This window comes from Amphichorda felina (genome assembly GCF_050947745.1).
Source record: "Amphichorda felina strain 45539 chromosome Unknown scaffold_6, whole genome shotgun sequence".
Taxonomy (NCBI): Eukaryota; Fungi; Ascomycota; class Sordariomycetes; order Hypocreales; family Bionectriaceae; genus Amphichorda; species Amphichorda felina.
Window position 1 is genome coordinate 2,812,302 of NW_028145044.1, and position 24,382 is coordinate 2,836,683.

The 24,382-nt window shown below is 56.1% G+C and overlaps 5 protein-coding genes across 5 annotated transcripts; 2 read left to right on the forward strand and 3 right to left on the reverse strand.

The window, feature by feature from the left end:
* Positions 1–1,359: 1,359 nt before the first annotated feature.
* Positions 1,360–2,591, forward strand: ACO1O0_006740 (isopenicillin N synthase family dioxygenase; the record flags this gene model as incomplete). Its single annotated transcript, XM_083196121.1, has 2 exons — positions 1,360–1,598; positions 1,649–2,591. 2 exons carry the CDS (start codon positions 1,360–1,362, stop codon positions 2,589–2,591), a joined length of 1,182 nt encoding a protein of 393 aa, XP_083049137.1.
* A 228-nt stretch (positions 2,592–2,819) lies between these two features.
* Positions 2,820–6,767, reverse strand: ACO1O0_006741 (P-loop containing nucleoside triphosphate hydrolase protein; the record flags this gene model as incomplete). The annotated part of the gene is made up of 2 exons (XM_083196122.1): positions 2,820–4,993; positions 5,054–6,767. 2 exons carry the CDS (start codon positions 6,765–6,767, stop codon positions 2,820–2,822), a joined length of 3,888 nt encoding a protein of 1,295 aa, XP_083049138.1.
* A 3,554-nt stretch (positions 6,768–10,321) lies between these two features.
* DTXS2 (cytochrome P450) lies at positions 10,322–11,937 on the reverse strand (the record flags this gene model as incomplete). Its single annotated transcript, XM_083196123.1, has 2 exons — positions 10,322–10,666; positions 10,741–11,937. The coding sequence occupies 2 exons, from the start codon at positions 11,935–11,937 to the stop codon at positions 10,322–10,324; spliced, it is 1,542 nt and encodes a 513-aa protein (XP_083049139.1).
* A 1,118-nt stretch (positions 11,938–13,055) lies between these two features.
* Positions 13,056–14,087, reverse strand: DTXS3 (Aldo-keto reductase dtxS3; the record flags this gene model as incomplete). The annotated part of the gene is made up of 3 exons (XM_083196124.1): positions 13,056–13,397; positions 13,481–13,815; positions 13,868–14,087. 3 exons carry the CDS (start codon positions 14,085–14,087, stop codon positions 13,056–13,058), a joined length of 897 nt encoding a protein of 298 aa, XP_083049140.1.
* Positions 14,088–15,638: 1,551 nt separating this feature from the next.
* DTXS1_2 (NRPS) lies at positions 15,639–24,243 on the forward strand (the record flags this gene model as incomplete). Its single annotated transcript, XM_083196125.1, has 2 exons — positions 15,639–15,681; positions 15,848–24,243. 2 exons carry the CDS (start codon positions 15,639–15,641, stop codon positions 24,241–24,243), a joined length of 8,439 nt encoding a protein of 2,812 aa, XP_083049141.1.
* Positions 24,244–24,382: the final 139 nt, after the last annotated feature.

Genomic DNA, 24,382 nt, shown 5'->3' on the forward strand with positions numbered 1-24,382 from the left:
AAGTCATCAACACCATAACAACCACAAGAACAACATGAAGGTCTTGGAGATTTGGTGGGTTGGGTTAGGAGTAATATCGCTCATACAGATGATCGGTGCATACGACAAGTCGTCGTAGGCCATAGTCGCAGCCAGAGGCTGGATCGACCCGAAGGTTGTGGCCCACGGAGCAACGATATCAATGTGCAAAATGAGCTATGTAATATCAATTGGTAATAAAGGAAGATGATGATAGCATTGATCATCTGTTCGACTGATGCCTATCTCATATACATAGTGAAATGGTCGCGAGACCTCTCGGCCCGGAATTCCTTGTTGTGGTTCTCAGGTTGTGTCCTTCTGACCACAAAAGCAACGAAGGTGGGCATCCCCCAACACACTATAAGCATCCGTATGCTACTTAATATCGTGCCGGTCCATGCCGAAACTACCAGCCAGATCTTGATGCCTAGGGGTACTTGGACCTACCAGTACTAAGGCACAAGTATATATGCTATTAACAGTAGTAGCAGTACTTACCATGTCTGCGACCTTTTGGCATACCACAGTAGGGCACAGCGCAGCCAGGTGACCTTACGTCGTATTCAGGACATATACATGTACTTGTATGTATCCAGTGCACCCAGGTGCCAATGGCAACGTCATGTGCATGTCGATAGTTGCCATGCGCAGCAGCTCACAAGCTCTCGTTATCGCTTCACGCCAGGAGGCCCTGTCCGAGATGGGGGTTTCTTTTCTTTTGCCCTGCACGGAGGTCGCTTTTGCAGGGAATTAATCAGCTCGGATGTGCTTGTAGGTGGGCACGGACAAGCTGCGCGCCCGCCCATCTAGAGTGGGCCCGGGCCGGACCCGGACGTGGTACCTCGGATACCCCTGAAGATACCTGGTCTGCCCCCCGGTGACAGTGTGAGCGCATGGGGGGAAGCCAGGTTCGGGCACATATCCGTACGTGCTCGTACTCGTACTTACTGCTACATACCACTTCGTAGTAGTAGCCGTACCTGGATTGTAGCAGGTACCCGTACTTGCCCCGCACTCGTACGAATACAGGGTTCCAATGCTGTCCCAGATTTTGGAGTGAATCCTCTGCGCACATTCCTCTCTTCAAGCTGAAGTACGACACTGATCGTACCACTCGGTCACTTCACATGGGCCCGGCCCGGGCATACATACCGGCCAGCCGGCTGCGTGTACATATATCCCCTTCCACCATGGATCGATACCGTCTCTAGGAGGGGTTGGCAGGCGAAAATCTGCAGCTATCTTGTTCATCCCGACCCTCATCTCATCTCATCTCATCCTCACCCCTTTATCACAAACCTAATTACGATAACCATCATCACCCACCGTGTAAGCGCCATGGGTTCCACAAGCTCCAATGTCGAGTTGCCCCCGCTGGACCTGTCCCTGTTCTTGCGCGGGGATGCGCAGCAGCGGCGGCAGTTTGCTGACGAGTTCTGCGGCTGCCTCCAGCGACATGGCTTCGCCAAGCTCGTCAACCACGGGCTCAGCGACAAGGCAGTCAAGGAGCTGTACCACTGGGTAAGAGACAAGAAAGAAACCCGACGGCCGGCCAGCGCAGGCATCAAGGCGCCGCAGTGGAGAATCCCGACGGGCTGACATGACACGGACGAGACTAGAATAGAAGCTTCTTCCTCCTCCCCCCTGAGTCTAAGGCCGCCATCGGTCACCCCGGGGGCCCGACCCCTCAGCGCGGATGGAGCCGTCTTGGTGCCGAGAACAGTGCTAAGCTGCACCGCTCGGGTGTTAACGGCGGTAAGGAGGGGAGGGAGCAGCACTCCAGCAACGGCACGGAGCCGGACCAGTCCGACTCGAGAGTAAGTTTGGCCGCCGGCCCTTCTTCACCAATACCCCCCACCGCGCCTTCTAAGAGACATCTGCTAACCTCCAATCAACCCACCCCGCAGGAGCACTTTGACCAGGGCATGAGTTCGGACGTTGAGTGGCCTAACAGGTGGCCCCGGGAGGACGACCTCCCTGGCTTCCGCGTCTTTATGGAGGAGCACTACGAGAGGTGCAACGCGACGGCCGTTGCGCTCCTCGAGGCTATCGAGCTGTCCCTCGGCCTCGCCGTGGGGACTCTGTCGACCCAGTGCGTCGGCGGCGCCAGCGAGATGCGCCTCAACCACTACCCGCCCATCAGCGTCGCCCAGATGCGGCAGGGGAACGTCAGCCGCATCTGGCCGCACACAGACCTTGGCGTGCTCACCCTGCTCTTCCAGGACGCCGTCGGCGGGCTCGAGATTGAGGACCGCCTCAACAGGGGCACCTTCTGCCCCGTCCCGCGTGGCCAGTGGAACGAGATGATTGTCAACGTCAGCGAGACGCTCGAGCGCTGGACCAACGGCGTCCTGCCGGCTGGCATCCACCAGGTCACCGTGCCACCGGGCCTCAGTGGCCAGGACGACGCAATCATCCCCGCCCGCTATTCCAACGCCTTCTTTGTCAAGGCCGACAGGCACGCTGACGTCGGGGCCCTGTCGCATTTTGTCAAACCTGGCGAGGAGCCTAGGTACAAGGCCATGACGGCTTTGGAGTACCATACGAGCCGTGTTGCCACTGCGTACTGATTCGCGCAATTCCCTTTCATCCCTTGGTCATCTCAGTAGCAGCGGATGAAGGGAACAAGCGCGCGAACCTTTGTTGATATTCTTTAGTTTTCTAGAACCACTAAATCTATGTTGCGGTATCTTATACCAAGCCTCCCTCCCCCCTAACTTCCCCCCCCCCCGCGCGCGCCTCCCCATGTTTTCAGGTCCCTATATGACCATGTCTCAATATAATACACCCGCCACTATTCAGTTCTCGCCAAGACTCTGCAAGTTGACCAATTCCGCGTACCGGCTGCCTTTTTGTATCAGCTCAGAGTGTGTCCCGGCCTCTACGATCCTGCCGTGGTGGAGGACCAAGATCAAGTCGGCCCTCTGGATGCTGCTGAGGCGGTGCGCGACGGCAATAGTCGTCCGGCCTCTGGCGGCCTTGTCGAGAGCGGCCTGCACCACGGTTTCCGACTCGGAATCCAGGGCAGATGTCGCCTCATCCAGCAGCAGGATCTTCGGGTCCCTGATCAGCGCTCGCGTAAGGGCAATCCGTTGCTTCTGTCCCCCGGACAGCAGTCCACCTCTGCTGCCGACGACAGTGTTGAAGCCGTCGGGCAGGGACATGATAAAGTCGTAGATGTTGGCCTCGCGGCAGGCCAATTCGATGGCAGCATCCGACACATCGTCGCTCAAGCTCCCGAGCAGGATGTTTTCTTTGATAGTGCCTTGGTAGAGCGCCGGCTCCTGGCTCACGAGGGCAATGTGAGACCGGTAGTCGTGGACGTTGAGCGTGCTGATATCCTTGCCATCCACCAGGATGGAACCACCTTGCGGGTCATAGAAGCGTGCGAGAAGCATGATGGCGGTGCTCTTGCCACACCCGGAGGCGCCGACAAGGGCCACGTATTGGCCTGGACGTATTTTGAGATCAAGACCCCTCAGGACTGGGTGTCCCATGCGTGTGGGATAAGCAAAGTGGACATTGCGAAACTCCAAGCTCCCATCCACCTGCTTTATCTGCTCTCCATCTTCCGTCCACGAGTTGATGACAGGCTGGCGCTCGAATAGCATCTTGAGCTGGCGTGCAGAAGTATGTGCTTTGCCCATCTCTGGGGCAAAGGAGAAGATCAGGCCAATGTTCTGCGCGCCAAAGAGGACCGCCATGAAGCAGAGGAAGAATTCAAACATGTTGTACTCGCGACGGCCGATCAATATTCCACCCCACCAGAAGCACAATGCATAGCAGAAGAAGAGGAAAGATTGAGAGGCGGCGTAGAGCACAGTGGACTTAAGAATAGAGACGAGACTTCGACGAAGCTGCGCTGCCACCGAGTCGTGGTACTCTCTGACCACGTCCCGCTCGCGCCCTAGAGCGGCAATGGTGCGAATCTCGGAGACGGCCTCGGAGGCGTAGCTGGCAGATTCATCGTAGGCAGCTTTGGCCCGCCGCTGGAACTGTGCGAGCATCCAGACGTGGAGGAAGCCACAGCCGACGAGGACCGGGAGTGTCGCGATGCAGACCAAGGAGAGCTTCCACCCGATCGCAATGGACAGAGCGCAGGCGGCAATCAGCGTCGACACTGAGACGATCAGAGTCCCCAGGGTAACTCCGCTAAGACCGGCCACATGCGTCGCTTCCGTCGACAGGAAGGTTGTCAGAGCCCCAGTGGTATTCTCCCTCTGGTCGAAGAAAGCCATGTCCTGCCGGAGCATTGTCCGAAAAGCACGATCCCGCACACGACGCACGAGACGCTCCGAGCTCTTTGCAAAGGCAAGGCCCTGTGTAGCAAAGGAGAGGCAGAGGACAAAAGCCAGCATGATGTACATGAGACTCCAAAAATCAGAGTCCCTCTTCACGTCATCGGGGTCTGCGGGTGGAATTGGCTGGGACAGAGTGGTGACTTGCTTCGCGAAAAAGACAGCCGATGTCGGGTTGCCGAGGCCACATATGATAGAGAAGAGGCAGCCAACCACCATGAACTTCCACTCTGGTGCACTCAGGGATAGAACAAAAGAGACGAGGGCCCACAGGCCGTATCTGGTCTCGAGCTCGGCCGGGCCGTCTTCGAGAAAGCTGGAGTCTCCCGTGTTGCTGCGGTATCCAGTCCGGGGCATCTCCTCGTTCTCCAGAATGCGCGGGTCCTTCTTCAGGGACGAATCATCATCGGCGCTCGAGTCCTTGCCAGTCGTGAGACTTTGGCTGGTGACCAGCTCAAAGTAAGCCCCTTTCTTAGCTATTAGTTCATCATGCGTCCCTTGCTCGGCAATGCGACCCTCAGACATGACCACGATATTGTCCGCGTTCTTGATAGTCGACAGGCGATGAGCTATGGTCACTGTAGTGCGGCCTACGGAAGCAGCCTCCAGAGCTGCCTGCACGGCCTGCTCGGCCTTGGTGTCGAGTGCAGAGGTAGCCTCGTCCAAGATAAGAACTACCGGACTTTGTCAGTAACATTCTCAGTGCAGGCCAAGATTAGGTAGAAGACGCTCACTCTTGGGATCGGAGACTATCGCCCGCGCCATGGCTATCCTCTGCTTCTGGCCCCCGGAGAGGAGGAAGCCTCGTTGGCCGACATGAGTATCGTAGCCGTCGGAAAGATTCTGGATGAAATCATGGGCGTAGGCCTTCTTGGCCGCGCTTATGACGCGTTGCCGCTGACTCTCCTCGCTCTCATTTTCAAAGTTGGTGCCGATCAAGCCGTGACGGATGTTCTGGAAGACTGTTGCTCCAAAGAGCTTTGGCTCCTGGCTGACCAGGGCCATCTGCGCCCGAAGCCATCTCAAGTTGAGCGAGCTGATATCATGGCCATCCAGACGTATGGTTCCTCCCACGGGGTCATAGAAACGCTCGAGTAGACCTACTATTGTGCTCTTGCCGGAACCAGACGGGCCAACAAGCGCCGTCGTCTTGCCAGCTGGGATGTCAATGCTCAGGTCCGTGATGACGGGAGCCTCAGGCCGGGAGGGATATGCATGACACACATTTTCCAGACGGACATGCCCCGAGACATGCTGCAGTGTGTCGCCAGACTCATCTCGGGGGTCAATTGGTGAGACGCGGTCAATTGTCTCAAACACCTTCTTGGAGGCCGCTATGGCAGTCGTGAAGGCTTGGATGTTGGGTGCAGCGTTGCCGAGTGTGAAGGCGCCGATCATGACGGACATCATGGCGGTGAGCAGTTTCGACACGGAGATGTCGCCGCTGACCAGGAACCTGCTGCCCTGCCAAAACGCGAGGGCGTAGCCGAGGATCATGACTATCTGCAGGCCGGCCACCATGAGCCCGGTGGCACTCCTCACGCGGAACCCGTACCGCTCGGCCCTCTTAAGGTGTGCATCGTACTGCTCGGCCAGGCGGTTCTGGGACCCAAAGGCGACGGTGGTGCGAATGGATGCCAGGACCTCCTCGGCGAGACTTCCTCCCTCGGCATAGGCGGCGAGGGAACGTATGCTATTTCTGACCATCAGCCTCGTGGTCAGGCTCGTGTTGATCATCCAGGCCACGACGGTGCAGCAGAGGATCAGCGTCAGCTTCCAGTGGTTGGCGAATGCGATGGCAAAGGCCGAGATGAACGTGGCGACGGCGGCGAGGGTCAACGACACCTTCTGTGAAATGCCGTCCTGGATGAGATTCATGTCGGACGTGATGCGCGTCGTGATCTCGCCGGCACCAACGCTGTCGAAGAAGGCGACGTCCTGGCATATGCAGCTCTCGAGGTACTCCTCGCGAATCCTGGTCGTGATGTGCTCGCCAACATATGCGAAGCCGACGGTGGCGGTATACGTCACGGCAAACTGGGCGATGCCGATGTAGATGAAGTACAGGACGTAGGATGTCATCTCGTGCCGGAACTGGGCGGGCGACATGGAGGATGTGGCCTCGTCGTTGAGGAAGTCCTGGAAGATGCCCTGCAGCCCGCCAAAGATGATAGTCATGGCGGGCAGCGCAGCCCCGGACGCAACAGCACAGATGCTCGACACGACGAGGATGAGCACGTCATGATGGGAGGCGTAGCGGTACAGGTTGGCGACGCTGTGTTTGGATCGGGGGGCTTGGGCCTGATGCTGTCGATTGGTGTTTAAGTTGTCGGCTTCAAGCTTTGGGGGTTGACTTTTGGCGGACGAGGACGTTTCTAGATTGCTCTTTCCATTGTTCTGAGCCATGGCGACGGCACCTTTACTTTGACTGCCCGTGGACGAGTTCATGTTGGAAGTTGGTTGCAGCTGAGATCTCCTGAGTCCTGAGTCCTACCCTGGGCCTCCTTGCGCACTGGAATTACAAGCACACAGACAAAGTTTCAGTCTTCCCACAGTTGGAATTGCTCTGCCCTGATCCGATTGGAACTCGGAAGACCAGGCAGGATCAGCATGCAGATGCCAAGGGTCAACAAATGCAAATACGCACACAGACAAAGAGTGTTCATTGATCCTGATTCCCTATGCTGGAGCGGAATCTCTGTGCAGCTGTCGAAGATCTATCCGTACGTACGAGCACTTGCACATGTAACGTGGATACATGTAATCTGTAATCTGCACTCCGTACAATGCGGCCACTGCAGTACGAAGAATGGCCCAAGGCAGCCCCCAAGAGCACGCATCCCTCCCTATGGAGTACTCGAAATTGAATGGTTTCAAGGCGCAACGTAAGGTCTCACCTGCCCGAGGCTAGCCGTCCCTGTGCCAGTTGGGAATGCCATAACTTCGCGCACGGATGAACGTGCACTCCTCGTTGAGTATGGCCACCTGAAAATCGTACTTCGTACGTAATTGTATCTGTATCAGATCTACGGATATAGATACCAGGATGTAAGATTGATAATACGAGCGCGGGCGAATATCTGTACGCGTCCATCTCTTGTACTACAGTATTGCTAGAGGTGCACAAGCCGCACATCTACTTGCAGGAGATGCACGGCGTCGCAAGCCCGTGCGCCTCTGCGGCTCCCGTAGGGCCAGGGGCTTCGGCCCATTGACCGTCGGTGGAGAAGGGCCTAGTCTGGTTTCTGGGGATGCGATCCTTCGTCAGGACAGCCAGAGCCTGCTCGTACCCGTATGTACTGGCATGTATTATGCAAGATGTGTAGATTATAGTTACCCCCCCTCCAATGCTTAAGTGACGAATGCGGGATCTATCGGCGGACCCTGTGTAGCTGGATCTCGGGTCTCGTGGGGGTGGCGGTTGATAGTCAACAGGGTATTCGCGCGGATCGCTCAGCATGCTTCCGCAGCCTACCGGCATACATATCCGTACATGAGCTAGCGATTTGACGGCAGCATGGGAATGCACTTGCATGCATGCATTGTCATTCCTCCGATTACCGCCCGTACTCCGTACAGGGGGCGGAAACATGGATACAGGGGGGTTGGGGGGTTGGGGCTCTATACTTGTGTCTCTACCTAGTGCTGATGAAAGCATGTATCTATACATGTGCGGGAAACACATACCACTCCACTTCAGATCCGCATAGATTACCAAATAAGCCCCTTGTTATATGATAATTATGTTACGGATAGTAATCTAAGCTTTTCCAATCAGCATGTAACCCGTGGAAGAGATCTATAGTACCTCCTAATACTGAGAACATTTAGCGGGTACGATCGCCTAATTATTGTGCCTGCCGACGTCATATATGCAACACGCAGTCACCGATCGCCGCGGTCGGCATCACCGGGTAGCCGCTCCGTGCCGCGCCGAACCTTTGACGTGTTCCGGCCGAATCCACTGGCAGCACCAAAGAGATGCCTATCAACTCTGTAGTTCAGGGAGCGCAGCCGTCCGAGGCACAGATTACTCGACGAGGTCACCTCAACATGCGTGAGACAAACAGAAACGCTAAGCGCTTCCTTGCTGTGTATCCGTAGGCCTACGAGTACAAAGCCATTCCCCGCATTTGCTGTGGTACGCGACCTCCTCGCGCTCCACCACCACCAACCATCCAACAAGCTGCGGCTAGGGGCCTGCAGGAGGGCTGCCTGCCTCGCGCGCAAGGTCGACTAGATCTCGCAGCCAGCCACAACCCCACGTTCCTATGCCGCCACTGCCAGCGCTAAACGTCGGCGTTCGCCAGCTGCTTGGCCCATAGATGGCCCCCAAACCCTACGTAGCTCGTCGGCCAAGCCGACTCATTCCCAGCTGAAGTTATGCGAATGGGTAGCAGCCTGCCTAATTAGTCGACGTGGGTCCCGTCGCCGGCTTGGCGAGAGGAACCCATCGGGTAGGGGATTAGGAGGCCGTCCACGCTGATCTATCGTTTTCCCCACGCAGGAGGAGAAGGATGGCGCCGAGATAAATCCCGACTGGGTTTAGAGAACGTTTGGCGAAGGAGCCTCAATTTACCCCCGCCGGTATAACGTCTTGTCTCACGAGTTCAACCTAATTGCCGTCCGCGGCCCCGGTTAGGAAAGGCTACTTGCGCGGCTCTTAGCTAAGAAAAACGGCACCAAATCCGCAAATAGCTAATCCTTCCATGAGACACAAACATGGGGAAAACGGCCTGCTATTTCTGAGCGTCAAAGATACCTAGGCAAACACTCTTTGCCGCAAGGGTTCCTTCTTCAAGACCTAGTGGTATCTTTGTGAACCCTTTTGCGCCAAAGCACAGTGGATGAGGTGCTTTTCCTGCCACGAGACTGGCCAAATAAGTAGGCGCTATAATGGAAAACAACATTGTGGCTGCTATAGCGCCAAGCGGCATGCCGATTTGAGACAAGGCCTGTGCCCCCAATGTGAGACACGGCGCCCCCCTTGCTGCCGCTGTCAGGGGGCACACACGGCTTGGACCTTGAAGATGCCATAGGTGGGGGGAAGCAGCTGCAGTCGCCAGAGACTCTTCCAAATATAGACCGAAGAAATTCTTCAAGGCCCCCCAGAGTCGTATTGCTATGGCCCAGACCCCAGCCCTAGCTCAAGGAAACGCCTTGCAGCTTACCAATACGTAAAGAGTCGCCCCCGAGACATCAGGCGGAAACATTGGAGACAACAAGCTATCTGTTCCGCACTAATGTGTACAGATCCGACACTAAGAACGCTGTCATCATCCGCCCAAGCTACGACTAGATGAAGAGGCCGCCGGCTGCCCTCCTGGGAGTAGCCGAAGGACCGATCAAGGCCTCTGAAGTTTCTAAAGATAAATAAGCTGGATAGAAAATATTGTTAATCGTCTATTAACTTATACGAAGCCACCGCTTAAACTAGAAATATCAATGCTGCAGTTGGTTGATATTTAAGAGGTTGACAAGTAGAATGCAGAACTTGGAGGCTCAAGCACTGGTTGTAGTCGTTGGCAATATAAGCTTAGCGATAAGGTTAAGCTTCGTAAAAAATTTATCTGGTCGATAAAAAGCGCTTTAAAGTAGGTGTTTTAATCGAGGGCCAATAGACTACAGTGGATCTTCGATTGGCTGGAATGCCTTCGGGCAAAGGCAGTGTGACATTAAGTGTAACCCAGCTCCATGTCACCGCCGTGCCTGTGCTCAAGTGTTTCTTCACCTCGCGTTGATATTGGTTCGCCCGCTACTAACATCTACCAGCTAGTACTACATGTACGGATGTACATATAGGTACACACGTACGTGAAGGCAGCCTCTCCTTGAACCTGGGATATACCGCCTGCATGTATCCGTCCGTACTCGTACTCGTAAAGCGCCCAGCTCCATGTTACCATACGGGTATCCATACCCATGGGATAGGCCCCTCATGGCCCCCCGATCGCCTCCTGGGCACGTCCCATCCCCCACCGGCGCCCCAGACCCTCGCCCCCTCATTTCGCGCGCTTCGTCAACTTCACCACGAGCTCGGGCTTCTCCCACAGCTGGAACGTGCGTTGCTTGCTGTACCACGACTCGTAGCCGGGCTTCAGCTCGAGGTCAAAGTTCCACAGCAGCTTGGCAATGATCAGCCTCATCTCGTGGTACGCGAGGTTGCGCCCGATGCAGTTGCGCGGCCCGTAGCTGAAGGGCCGCACAATGTCGAGGTTGTCGTCGCGGAAGGGCGAGTTGGGGTCTGAGCGGGACTCGGCCAGCCATCGCTCAGGCCGGTAGGACTTGGCGTCGTGGAAGTTCCTCTCGGACAGGTACGTGGCGAGGTGGTGCACGCCGACGACGGTCTGGTTCCGCGTCAGAAGTTGTCAGCAGTTGTCAGCAGTGGATGATGGGTGGATTGTACGGCGTTGAGACTCACATTCTCCGGGAGCAGCTCGCCGGCAATCAGCATCGGCCGGCCGGGCAGCGTGCGGCGAATAAGCGATGTTGGCACAGGGGGGTACATGCGCAGCGCCTCCTCGATGCACGCCAGCATAAAGGGCAGGTCGGCCGTGGCCTTGAAGGTTATCTCGTCGTCCGAGCTGAAGGCCTCGCGCACCTCGCGGGCGCAGCGGGCCAGGACGTCGGGGTTGCTGGCGAGGAAGAAGGTGATGCCGGTGAGGGCCGTCGACGTCGTCTCGGACCCGGCGCTGATGATGATGTCCGAGTTGGAGGCCAGCTCGTGGTCCGTCACGCCCTGGTCCTCGCTGCGGTGGCGCAGCATGAAGGTCATGAAGTCGTTGCGCGGGTGCGTGTCCCGTTCGGCGATGCGCTTCATGGTCAGCGCGTAGGAGCGCTTCTGGTGGTCGCCGAGAGATACACGCTCCTCGGCTGGCAGCAGCAGCAGCACCAGCAGCCACGAGATACCTGGGAAAACCAGCAGCGGCACCAGGAGCTTCATGTTGGCCATGCTGCGGATCCACGGGTGCTGCTCGCCCGACGCCAGCCCGCCAAAGGACTCGCCGTAGCAGAGGTCGCCAAAGATGTCGAACGTGGTCATGGTGTACCACTTGGCCACGTTGATGCACGGGTCCACGGAGCGGGCCATGGTAGTCAGGTGCTGCACCAGCATGTCCACGTAGGTCATGATGAGGGGCTCCTCGCGGTTGATGGCCTCGGGCGTGAAAGCCGGCATCATGGCCTTGCGGAAGCGGTGGTGGTCGCGTGCGTGCGCCGTGATGATGTTGGGCCGCTCCTCCATGCCGCTGCCCTTGTAGATGTGCTTGGGCAGCTCGGCATGGCCGGTGCCGTAGATGTCCTTCCAGGCGGCCCCCGTGGTGAAGCTGAGCGTGTCGGGAGCGACGCGCACGACGGGGCCCAGCTTCTCGTGCAGCCGGACGATCTGGTGGTCGGCCTGACCGCGGATCTGCGAGACGTTCTTGAGCCACGGCACGGCGATCCACGTCACGGGCCCGGGGAACCGCCGCAGCGGGTGCAGGAAGACGTTGTAGAAGGCCTGGTACAGTATCGTGAGCAGCTTGAGCCCGGCGATGGCGCCGAGCGTGGCCACCACGGCCTGCCATGTGGTGAGGTGGACATCCTCGTAGCCAAAGATGTGAGCGGGTAGGCGGAGCATTATCGCGCGGGACCCGGCGAGGCCTGAAGTTGAGGTCTGGTGTCTGGTGATGGCTTGTGGGAGCTTCAGGTCTGGTGTTTGGGGAGGACTAGATGTCTAAGTGTCTGCTCAGAGGTGGTGACGCGGAGTGCGCGGCTATTACATGTGCTCTGTGAACATGAGGACCAGCAGTGCGGGGGGAGCTCCGGTTTGTGGTACATGTATGTACTGGCAGGCTGGTAGGCATACAAGTCCAACTCAGTATGAGCCGTGGAGCTCTTTCGTGCGGATCGTGTCCGAGTCGGGGAGAGCATGGTGCAGCTATGGATCAAGATAGCACACATCGGGAGCATCCCGTCGACGATGGTCACTGCCGGACAGACCGATACACTAGCTCGACGGCCCTGTTCCACTGAATCCTCGCAAAGCTGCATGATGGACTCGTGTCATGTTTCGGAGGCGGCGTTTGAGGCGGCCTAGATGGCCGTGGATCTTTTGGTCAAGGCCAACATATGCACATGTAGGAACACGCACACCTGACTTACCATTGCCATGCCACACCGCGTACCAGAATATTGTGCCATCAGCTCCATGCAGGTCTTTCTCTAAGCACGACGAGATGCGAGATTTAGCACTGTGCGGGTCGCCGAGGCCGAGTTCCCAAGCTCCCCCAACATGTACCTCGTCTTTGCACTAGATCCGGCCCATGTCTCCATGCGTGGGGGGAAGGGGAGGGGGGGGGGGGGGGGTGGGTGACATATCCGTAGTCCGGACGACATGTGGCGCCCTCGGGAAGAGCTAGCTGGAATTGACTACCCGACACGCTGAACGGCTCTTCGCGTACGAGTATGTCATCTGTACTCCGTATACGAGGTACAGAACGTGAATGTGATGCTTGTGGGACAACGGATTTGCCTTGGAAGATGAATTGGCCGGGGAATTGCTCCATCACGACCAATACTCTCTTGATGGTGATAGTTGCTTTCATTCAAACTGGCTCTCCTCATTGGCAGCTTATACGCGTATAGAATTCATTTGCATGACGGGTAGACATCATAAACAATACAGCAGGAGATCAATGCCTAATCGTTCACATAGCTAGGTCGTAATTCGAATTACCGCTAAAGCATACACGTACTTCATGAATGACCTTGTACATCTCGAGCAACATATAACTCCTCCAGGTATCGCTCTTCCTCCTCGGACAGCATCTTGCCCCTGGCTGCGAGGGCATCCTCGATCCGCTCGACCGAGCTGAAACCTATGATTGGGGCCGTCACCCGCCGGTTCAGCCAGGCCAGGCTGACATGGCTCATTGGCCAGCCGCGCTTCTTTGCAATCTCCTCGACTCTCAAGACGACCTCGTTTGTGTTGCGTTCATCGCCCTGGTAGAGGGAGCCATTGGCGCTGTAGTTGGCTCTGAGAGACCGAGTCGCCTCTCCTGGGCTGCGTGCGAGCCTGCCAGACGCCAGAGGTCCCCACTGTGAGTGAGGCAACACACAGATCAGTCTGTCTGAAAAACTCATGCTCGTCCAGCTTCACTGGGGGAGGGGGGGATGCCTACCGGTATGAGACCAACGCCGGTTATGTTGCAGTACTTGATCATCTCTCTCTCCTCCTCACGATAGAGGAGGTTGTACTGGTTCTGCATCGAGATAAACTTTGTGAGACCCTTGGTCTCTGCTATATGCTGCAGCATGGCAAACTGATACGTCCACATAGAGCTCGCTCCAAGGTAGCGGACGACGCCAGTTTTGACGAGGTCGTGGAGCGCAGTCATGGTCTCCTCAGGGGGCACCGTCGGGTCGAACCGGTGGATCTGGAGGACATCGATATAGCTGGTGTTGAGCCGCTCGAGGGAGCCCTCGACGGCGTTGAAGATTGCCTGCCGTGAGAGCCCTCGAGCACGGTCAGCTCGCGAATGCCATGTTGGTCTCTGACTTGGACTCACCCCACTGGTTCACATAGTCCTTGCTCTGATCCGCCAGCCCGTGATGCATCGTCACCCCCGAGCCGGGATCGAACTCTTCCGGGTCACATACGACTCGGAAGCACTTGGTCATGAGCACCACCTTGTTCCGGGGAATCTTATACCGGGAGAGTGCCTTGCCAATGATGCTCTCGGACAAGCCATTTGAGTAGACGTTGGCAGTATCCCACTTGAGGCACATGTAAGTTAGCCGGGCTCTTGTTGATGCTGTCAAGTTCATGTAGACTGGGAATAACATGAACCTACAGTATTAATGCCTCGATCATAGGCTGCCTTCAATATGTGCAAAGACTAGGTTCTACATGTCAGCCAGGTGGCTATGATAATAGTTGGGTGTGGCCAACCTGTTCCTCGCCGAGCACCCATGGAAACCATTGTGGGCTACCTAGGTGCAAACCCCCCAGGATGGGGTTGGAGACTCTCAGCCCCGAATGACCCAGGTTGCGATATACCGTCCTTGTCCGCTCGATGGACCGCCTCATGGACGCTGGAACCTGGAGAAGCTTCTCGAGAGATGGCTTGGCCATGTCTACAGGTGCAAGAATGAGAAAGCGATGAGATGGCACCGAACTTGAAGACAGAACTTTGATGGAATCCGCTGTTCAGTGGGCAACATGAATTGGCTAGCGGGCGCCTGGTGACCCAAGCATCCTGGCAAGGGCCAACGGCTCCATGTCTACATGTATCCTGATGTTATGGCATCGCCACCCCGAAGAATTCTGAGGGTTCGTCTGGTGCCTAGACGAGGACAGGCACTTGTGCTCTTACCTCTTGGCGCTTGTCGTACCCCGTAGCACGAGACACCACTCCACCCATTGATGGACGGCGTCCCCCCCCCCCCCCCCCCCTTCCCCCCCCCCGGTCCATAGACTACGGGATTTCTCTCGCGATGCCTACTGCATGCACTACGAATACTGCGCGGAGAGGGGGAATGCGATAGCACATACACAGAACTGGAGGAATATTGAAGCTGTATCCGTCCATGTGCATGATGGCAAGGCCAGCTGAAAGTACGCAGTCCTGTCCGATGGCGTACCGGGGTCGCTGCGCGGTTGTATATTTTCTGTTCCTCTGGAGGATTTTTCTCTCGCACGATGGAACATTGGAGGCATGCCTGCATTCCCCGGATCGCCATCCGGCATGTTCAGCTGTCCTGTCACCGGAGGTATATGCAGATGTAGATTCGTAGCGAGTGGTTATGCGTCCATCTCCGCGGCGGCTCGGGGGGGCCGTCGACTTGCATGATGTGCACGCATGACAGATTCATCTGTACGCACATCAAGCTTTTACAAAGCAACGCTGATCCTACTCATGCCCAAACATGTGGGGCTCATCATTGATCTGTAGTATTACGTACATGCAGGACCGGGGGGGAGGGGGGGGGGTTCAACGTGTGGCTTAACCGCTGCTGTTGCCAGGTGTACCTGCATGTACCTACTCAGTACGAGACGAGGGTGTGCAGTGACGCGCCGAGAAAACGACGACACGAGCCTAGCTCCCACACAAACGACTTCTACAGCTCCGTACTACGTACGAGTGTTCGCAACCAAGGCGTCAATCCGCCAGGGTGAAGATTGAACACCAGAGTCCACTCCCGGCCGGCACTGGCCGATAGCGGGGCCATGGGGGTGAACATGAGTGTGGCCATTGGATCGTGCAAAAGACCTGTGGTATGTGGCGGTCAGTACATGTGGAGGAGATCATCAATGTTGTGATACTCGCACCATCCACCATGGATCCCGCTGCTATCGAATTGCGTGGAACCATATCCGTCAGTGAGACAGGAATTCGCTGCCTGGGCCCTGCAACTATGCTAGATTGCAAGAAGTCCAATTCTGAACCCCCAATGTAATATTAACCCGGCTATCCGTGCATTCCTATAATCGAACAAGGCAAGCTCGGAGGTCTTTCATAGTACTACCACGAACCTATTGTCTACAGAGCGACAACGATCATCAATGTCTCTCGCAAATACCAACATGCTGGCCCAGGGCCACCACACCGAAGCCGCCGACTACTGGCGAGATGCTCTCGCCGATTGCGAGTGCCATGTCTTTCCAAAGGTCCCGGCCTCGGCGGCGCCGCCATCGCCAGATTCGACAATAGAGCACCGCTCTCCGATTCTCGAGCAGCGTGGCTCAGGCGTCTCAATAGCAACAACCATCCGCGCAGCCTGGGCCCTGCTTGTCTCACGCATGACGGATTCGGACGACGTCGTCTTTGGCACCGCGACCTTGGAAACGGCTGCGGACAACAACGCCAGCGCTGCGGTAGCACCACTTCGCATCCCCGTTGTCAGGGACCAGAATATCGACACATACCTGAACACAGTACGGCGCCAGGAGAGGGACCTGGCTACATTTGCGGCTTTTGGTCTGTCCAACATTGCGCAGACCTGCCCCGGGGCCCGGAAAGTGTGCGATTTCCAAACACTCCTGCTGGTCCGCACACACCAGAGCCATCATGCCGGGCAAGCGCAGTCGGCAGCCCTGTTGACCACTCACGACTATGCTCTCGTCATCGAGGTTGAGCTCTTTGCCAATCAAGCGGCAATAACGGCGAGGTTTGAGTCGGCGGTGATCAGCCACGCAACGGTGGGGACATGGCTTGATCGCCTGGATCTCGCGATACTGGAGCTCTGGCGTTCCGACCCCCGCAAGAGCATCTCCGACGTCAAGATGATCAGCGAGAGGGATCTGAAGGACATCTGGGACTGGAATGCGACGGTCCCCGCGCCCGTTGAACGGTGCGTCCACCAGATTGTGGAGGCACGAGCCCAGGCGCATCCTAGCACACCGGCCATCTGCGCCTGGGACGGCGATTTGACATACGGGGAGCTCGATCGTCTCTCAACTCTATTAGGCGCGCATCTCGATGAGCTAGGCATTGGCCCTGGCGCGTTAGTCCCGTTGTGCTTTGAGAAGTCAATGTACACGGCCGTCGCCATGTTGGGAGTGCTGAAAGCAGGTGCTGGTTTCGTGCTGCTTGACCCGTCTCTTCCTGAACAGCGACTCCGGGTCATGGTAGACCAGGCCAACGCCAGGTTCATCCTCGCGTCGACCTCAAATCGGGATATTAGCTCGCGTTTAGCTCCAGCCGTGGCCATAATAAACGCCCAGTTCTTCACAGACCTGAATCATCATCAACCACAACTCCAATCGCATACCACCGCTCGCTCATCCTCAGTCATGTATGTTGTGTATACCTCGGGTAGCACGGGAATCCCGAAAGGCGCCATCATCACCCATCAGAACCACGCTACAGCCCTCCATCACCAGGCAAGCATGCTAGGGCTTACAGCCGAGTCGAGGATCTACGACTTCTCGGCCTATAGTTTCGACATAACCATCTTCAACACCTTTGCCGCACTGACTCTAGGCGGCTGCCTGTGTGTCCCGAGTGAGCGACAGCGGCGGAACGAGCTAGCCCAGAGCATGACATCGTTTGGCGTAACCTTCGCCTATCTCACGCCTACCGTTGCTAGTCAACTTTCCCCGGACGAGGTACCCACCCTTCAAACACTTGCCTTTATTGGCGAAGCTCTCCACGTTCGCAACGTCAATCCCTGGTGGAGCAAGGTGCGAGTAGTCAACACCTACGGCCCATCTGAGTGTACGACGGCAAGCACGGTGAACCCTGAGCCGTCGACACCCCAGGATGCTACCAACATTGGAAAGGGCACGGGCGTTGTGACATGGATTGTGGATCCCGAGGATCATAATATCCTACTTCCGCCGGGCTGTATTGGAGAACTGCTTCTCGAGGGGCCGCTTGTGGGCCGTGGCTATTTGGGCAACGAGGAGAAGAACTCTGCAGCATTCATCCAAGACCCCACGTGGTTGCAAAAGGGTGCCCCAGGATACAATGGCCGCGGCGGTACCTTGTATAAAACGGGCGATCTTGTCGAGTATACTGCCACTGGCAGCCTCAAGTTTGTTGGGAGAAAGGATACCCAAGTCAAGATTCGCGGGCATCGAGTGGAACTCGGTGAGGTCGAACATGCAGTACAGGGATGCATGACAGAGTTCAAGCGTGCCGTCGCTGAAATCGTCGCCATTGGGCGTAGCGGATCGTCCTCAACCCTGGTGGCATTTCTCGAGGCCGACCAGCCACCGGTGAACGGCAGAGAAGCCGGACCCGCAGCCAAGATAATACCAGTTACTTCCGAGGTCAAGGGGAAGCTCTCGCAGGTCCTCCCCAGCTACATGGTTCCAGCTCTCTTCCTTGAAATTTCAAGGCTGCCCATGACGCATACGGGGAAGACCCACAGGAAGCAATTGCAAGCTATTGCAGAGCCCCTTTTATCCCAGCATTGGGCCGAAATGCTGTCAAGTGAACGGCCGAAGCGGCAGCCTGTGCTCGGAGTAGAGCATAAGATGCAACGAGTCTGGTCAGGTGTCCTTGGTATTGAGCCATCAGCGGTGGGGCTAGATGACAGCTTCTTCGACCTTGGCGGTGACTCTATCGGGGCCATGAAGGTCGTATCCGAGGCTCGCAAGATGGACCTCGAGGTGACTGTTGCGGATATTTTCCAGCACCTGACGCTTCAAAATATCTCAGCTCACGTCAATGAGATATCGACGCACTCCCCTGAGGCAGTCTCGCCCTTCTCTCTCTTAGACGGGGTGGGGGGCGATGAGGGGCAATCATTTATCCAAGACATCTCAGCCAAGTATGGGCTGGATCTATCTTCACTGCAAGACGCCTACCCGTGTACCCCCCTCCAGGAAGGCCTCCTGTCACTGACTGCACAGTCCCCCGGCGACTACATCATGCAAGGTGTACTGGAACTATCGGATAATCTCGATCTAGATGCCTTTCGAGATGCATGGGAAGAGGTCGTTCGCAAAACTGAGATTCTCCGCACAAGAATCGTGCAGAGTAAGCAACACGGTCTTCTACAGTTGGTACTGGATGAGGCCATATCTTGGGTCGAGGCTGTCGGGTTAGAGAAGTACCTGAACGCCGATAGGAGGAAGGCTATGGGTATTGGGCAACCGCTGACCCGGTACTCCATGGTCAAGGATGAGAGCGGAAACACAAGGTGGTTCGTCTGGACCGCCCACCATGCCCTATTTGACGAGTGGTCTCTATCCCTCATCCTCGACACTCTCAATCGTACGTACCAGGGCCAACCGACCGAACCGACACCCCCTTTCAAGGCCTTCATCAAATACATCAAGGAGCAGAGTTATGAGAGTATGGCCGAATATTGGATCCGGGATCTTGCAGAATGCGAATGCCCTGCTTTTCCATCCCTTCCGCCTTCTGTGGAGCGACCGGTAACAGATGGAGTCATCGAGCACCCGATACATTACCCCCGACAGCACCACTCAAACATCACCCCGTCCACAATGATACGTGCTGCCTGGAGTTTGATCATGTCTAGCATGATTAACTCGGATGATGTCGTCTTTGGCGCCACCGTATCCGGGCGGAGTGCGCCAGTCCCCGGGGTTGACTCTGTGCTAGCTCCAACCATCGCCACCGTGCCTGTTCGAGTCAGGCTAGCAAAGGATCAGAAAGTGTCTGATTTCCTGCACTCGGTGCAGCGTCAGGCAACAGAGATGATCCCATTTGAGCAGATGGGATTGCATCGTATTGCCAAACTAGGCCCTGACGCTCAACAGGCTGTTAACTTCCAGACGCTGCTTGTGATTCAGCCTAATGATAACAGTGATGCGCAAAGCATCCTGGGGCTATGGAGCCTCGGCAACCAGCAACAGTCATTCAATACCTATGGGCTCATCCTAGAGATCCAGCTAGGGAAGGGAGAGATGACAGCCAGGGCAAGCTATGACTCGAGACTGATCCAACCGTGGCTGGTACAGCGGCTACTGGAGCGGCTCGAGCTTGTCATGAGCCAGTTAAACAGCGCAGACCCAGACGATGCCTTGTCAAGGTTCAATGTTATCACCCAAAGGGATATAGAGCAGATCTGGGGCTGGAACCACCGAGTACCGGAGGCTTCAGAGCTATGTATCCCGCAATTTCTCGAAACCCAGGCCCTCTCACGTCCCAATGAACCGGCTATCTGTGCATGGGATGGCGACTTGACCTATTCAGAGCTAGACTGTCTAGTCACTGGCCTGGCAACTCAGCTAGCAGAGCGAGAGGTTGTAAAGGGTGCTATTATTCCCCTCTACTTCGAAAAGTCGATGTGGACTACCGTTGCCATGCTCGGCATCCTTAGGGCCGGGGCCGCCTTTGTACTGCTAGATCCATCTCTGCCGCAGAAGCGCCTGGAAGAAATTATGCGACAGACCAGGGCTACAATGGTTGTATCATCCCAGTTGAACGAGAATGCCAGCTTGTCTCTGTCACCTCAAGTCCTCGTCCTTGGTCCCCATTCGGTTGCAGCCCTGCAGGAGAGTGCCCGGGGTCAAGCTTCGCAGCGTCTTTGGACACCCACCTCATCTTCCCCGGCCTACGTATTATTTACCTCTGGAAGCACAGGCAACCCGAAGGGCGTGGTGGTTACGCATGGAAATGTTACCTCTGCTGTCCCGGAGCATATCCGGAGCTTCGGATATACAGAGGATACCAGGATATATGACTTCGCTTCGTATAGCTTTGGCGCGTCGCTGAATAATGCTTTCATTGCGCTTATATCAGGAGGTTGCCTTTGCGTTCCGAGTGATAACGACCGGAAAAGCAATATGGCCGGGAGTATAGCTTCTTTGAGAGCTACCGCTGTTCTACTCACACCTTCCGTTGCGGAGTCGTTATCGCCGGACAAGGTGCCTACGCTGAAAACTCTCGTCTTTGGAGGTGAAGCTGTACGCCTTAAAGACATCCGACCCTGGTGGGGGAAGACGCATGTGCTCACGGCGTACGGATCCAGCGAGGTTACCACTGTTGCCACTGTCAATACTCAGGCGACGACGAAGGAGGAAGTTCCTCAGATAGGAACCGGCTCAGGTGGCGTTACTTGGGTAGTCGATCCTGAAGACCACCAGAAGCTTATGCCACCGGGATGTATCGGCGAGCTCGTCTTGGAGGGACCCCTGGTTGGTGTAGGATACCTCGGGGACGCGGCAAAGACTTCAGCAGTATTCATCGAAGACCCAAGATGGCTGCTAGATGGAGCTCCCGGCTACCCCGGGCGGCACGGACGATTATATAAGACTGGTGACTTGGTTAGGTACAACGAGAACGGGAACCTGACTTACTTCGGGAGAAAGGACGCACAGGTAAAGATCCGCGGACAGCGTGTTGAACTAGGAGAGGTTGAGTTCCGTGTCCAGGAGTGCTTTCCTGAGGCTACTCAAGTCGTGGCTGAGGTTATCGTACCCCGTGGGGAGAAGTCGAGTCCCACCTTGGCTGCATTCCTTCTCCTTCATGGCGACAAGGCATCAGATGGCAAGTCTGAGTCAGCCGGAGCCAAGGCGCTCCCAGTCGCGGCAGCCATTGAAGACAGACTATCCAAGTATCTGCCAAGTTACATGGTGCCGACGTTGTTCTTCGCAATGCAGGCTTTGCCAATGACGGCCACGGGAAAGATGAACAGACGACGACTTCGCGAGATTGGAAGCACCATCACAACTCAGGAGCTGGCGGACTTGAGAACAAACCAGCAGGCGGAGAAGCGCCAGCCTACCACGGAGCTGGAGCGGCGACTTCATGCCATCTGGGCTCAGGTGTTGAACATTGACCCGTCCCGGATCGGCTTGGATGACAGCTTCTTCCAGCTAGGGGGTGATTCCATCTCGGCTATGCAGGTGGCATCCACTGCTCGATCATCCTTTATTAACGTTGGCGTTGCCGACATCCTCCGGACGAAGACAATATACCACCTAGCTTCAACGGTCCAGCAAAGCAAAGAGGGTCCGGACATGCAGGCCAAGTACAGTCATTCCTTGGCCAAGCTCAGGGGGAATACGCCTCAGCTCAGTCCAATCCAGAGACTTTATTTCCATCTGCAGCATGATCCAACGACGTGCTTCGACCAATTCTTCTATCTCGGCTTACGTAGCGAAGTTGAATTCGAGGCTCTAGGTGTAGCATTGGAGATATTGGTTCGTCGACATGCGATCCTGCGTGCCCGTTTTTCCCAGAACCAGAAGGGGATATGGGAGAAGCGGATCGCCCCCGACGTCTCAACTTCATTGTCGTTCCGCCTAGAGGACTCCGAGGAGCCCGACTTTGCCACGACCATCGCGCAGAGTCGTGAAGCACTAGATATTACCAAGGGCCCCGTCTTTTCCGCGGTCCTATTTAATACTCCTGTTCGGCAGAGCCTCTTCCTCACCATACACCATCTTGTCATCGACTTGGTGTCTTGGAGAGTGCTGATTCAGGAGCTGGAGGCGCTGATCACACAGGGCCCCCTCGCATCGCCGCACTCGCTCGACTTTTCTACCTGGACCTCTATCCAGGCTCAGTATGCCAACCAGAGTCTCGAGCCTGACACCACTGTCTCGCGCCAGGACAGGATCCTGACAGACTACTGGGGGATGCAGTCCAACGCGAACGTCAAAAGGGGAGCGCTAGTCAAGGACTTTGCCATCAACGAGACGGCTAGCTCGCTCATCCTCGGTAGCTGCAACGACGCCCTAGGCACGCGCCCCGTCGAACTCATGATTGCAGCGCTCGCATACTCCTTCCGCGGCGTATTCACCGACCGCCAATTACCTCTCGTGTATAGCGAAGGTCACGGCCGTGAGCCTTGGGATGAGCGTCTTGACATCACGTCAACGGTAGGGTGGTTCTCGACCATCTTCCCAATAGACCTTAACCCCGAGGCGGACGATGATCTGATTGGGTTTATCCGTCAAACTAAGGATTATATGCGTAGCCTATCGCGTAATGGGTGGTCTGACTTTACATCACGCTTTGCAGATGAGGGTGATGCCGGTCGGTTTGCCAAGGAGTTCCCAGTTGAGATCATGTTCAACTATGCCGGGCTCTATCAGAACTTGGAGCGAGAGGATGGCCTCTTTGAGCAGATCGCTACCCCACCTAGATGCGATCCCCCCTCCAGCTTGGAGGTTCGCCGCTTTTCTCTATTCGACTTTGACGTGAGCGTCGTCAGGGGACGTATTACCGCCTCAGTCGAGTTCCATAGGGATATGCACCATGGCGAAAAGATCCTAGAATGGATTGGGACTTACCAAGAGACCCTAGAGCAGATGGCCAAGCTCCTGCCTGCGGTTTCTCATACCTGGACCATCTCCGATTTCCCTCTCGCCTTTGAATCCTACCATGACATCGACGAGTTCCATGACACTACTCTCGGTCAAATCGGGGTGCAGCCCCATGACATAGAGGATGTCTTCCCCTGTGCCCCCCTCCAGGAGGGTATTTTACTAGCTCAGGCAAAGGAGTCGGCCAACTACCAGCGATGGTGCGATATTGAGATTGCACTAAACGCAGATAGATCACAGCTCGAGCAGACCAGGCTCATTCAGGCTTGGAAGGGAGTCGTCAAGCGGCATATTCTCCTACGGTCTATACTAGTCGATAGCCTTCCGGGGAGTAGTCGGTCTATGCACGTTGTGCTGAAGGATCCGGAGCCGAGCATCTCCTGGGACCTATCAACTAAGCCAGCCCAGAGCCGGGAGTTTAGTAAGCATAGTCTTCAGCATCATATCCACGTCTACGAGGCCGACGAGAGGCGTGCCCGTCTGCGATTCTACTCGAACCATGCCATCATCGACGGATTCTCGCAAACTCTCCTATGCCGAGATCTTCAGAGCGCCTACAACAACCAGCTCCAGTCGGCAGTGGGCTCGTTTAAGGACTTCATCGTCTACCTAGAGGATCTACCGCACGCTGAGGGGGTAAGCTTTTGGTCTCGGTATCTGGATAGGGTTGACCCATGCTATTTCCCAATCTCCCCCCCAGTGGCCAGTTCAGACTGCGCCAGTGAGAGTCCAGTCGCTGTACCCCGTCTCGATGTTGATGGAATCCGTGCCTTCTCTGCAAAGTGGGACGTGACCCCCGCTACAATTATCAAGGTAGCTTGGGCACTCGTTCTAGGCATATATACCGGCACGACGACGCCATGCTTTGGGAATCTATGCTCTGGTCGGGATGTGCCCGTTGATAACATTGATGAGATCTTTGGCCCCTTCATTGGGGTCATCCCATGCTGCGTTCGCCTACAGAACGGCAAAGGGGTTCTTGATACGCTGAGGGAAGCCCAGGCCGAGTACCTTAACACCATTCCTTTCCAGCACTTCCCCCTATCCGAAATCCACCGGCTAGCTGGGCTTGGCTCCAGCCCGCTCTTCAATACCCTCCTCTCTTATCAGAAGCTTACGGACGAGACATCTTCGGTCAACCACGGACTGGCAGTCCGGGCTGTCGGCAACCATGACCCAACAGAGGTATGACACGAGAAGAAGCTGGGAAAGAAACACACTAACGATCCATAGTATGACATTACCGTCGACATAGAGGACAGGGGTGAAGAGATGAGCATCTTGCTCGACTTCCGGCCCCATTGCCTTTCCGTGACAGACGCAGCCCGTT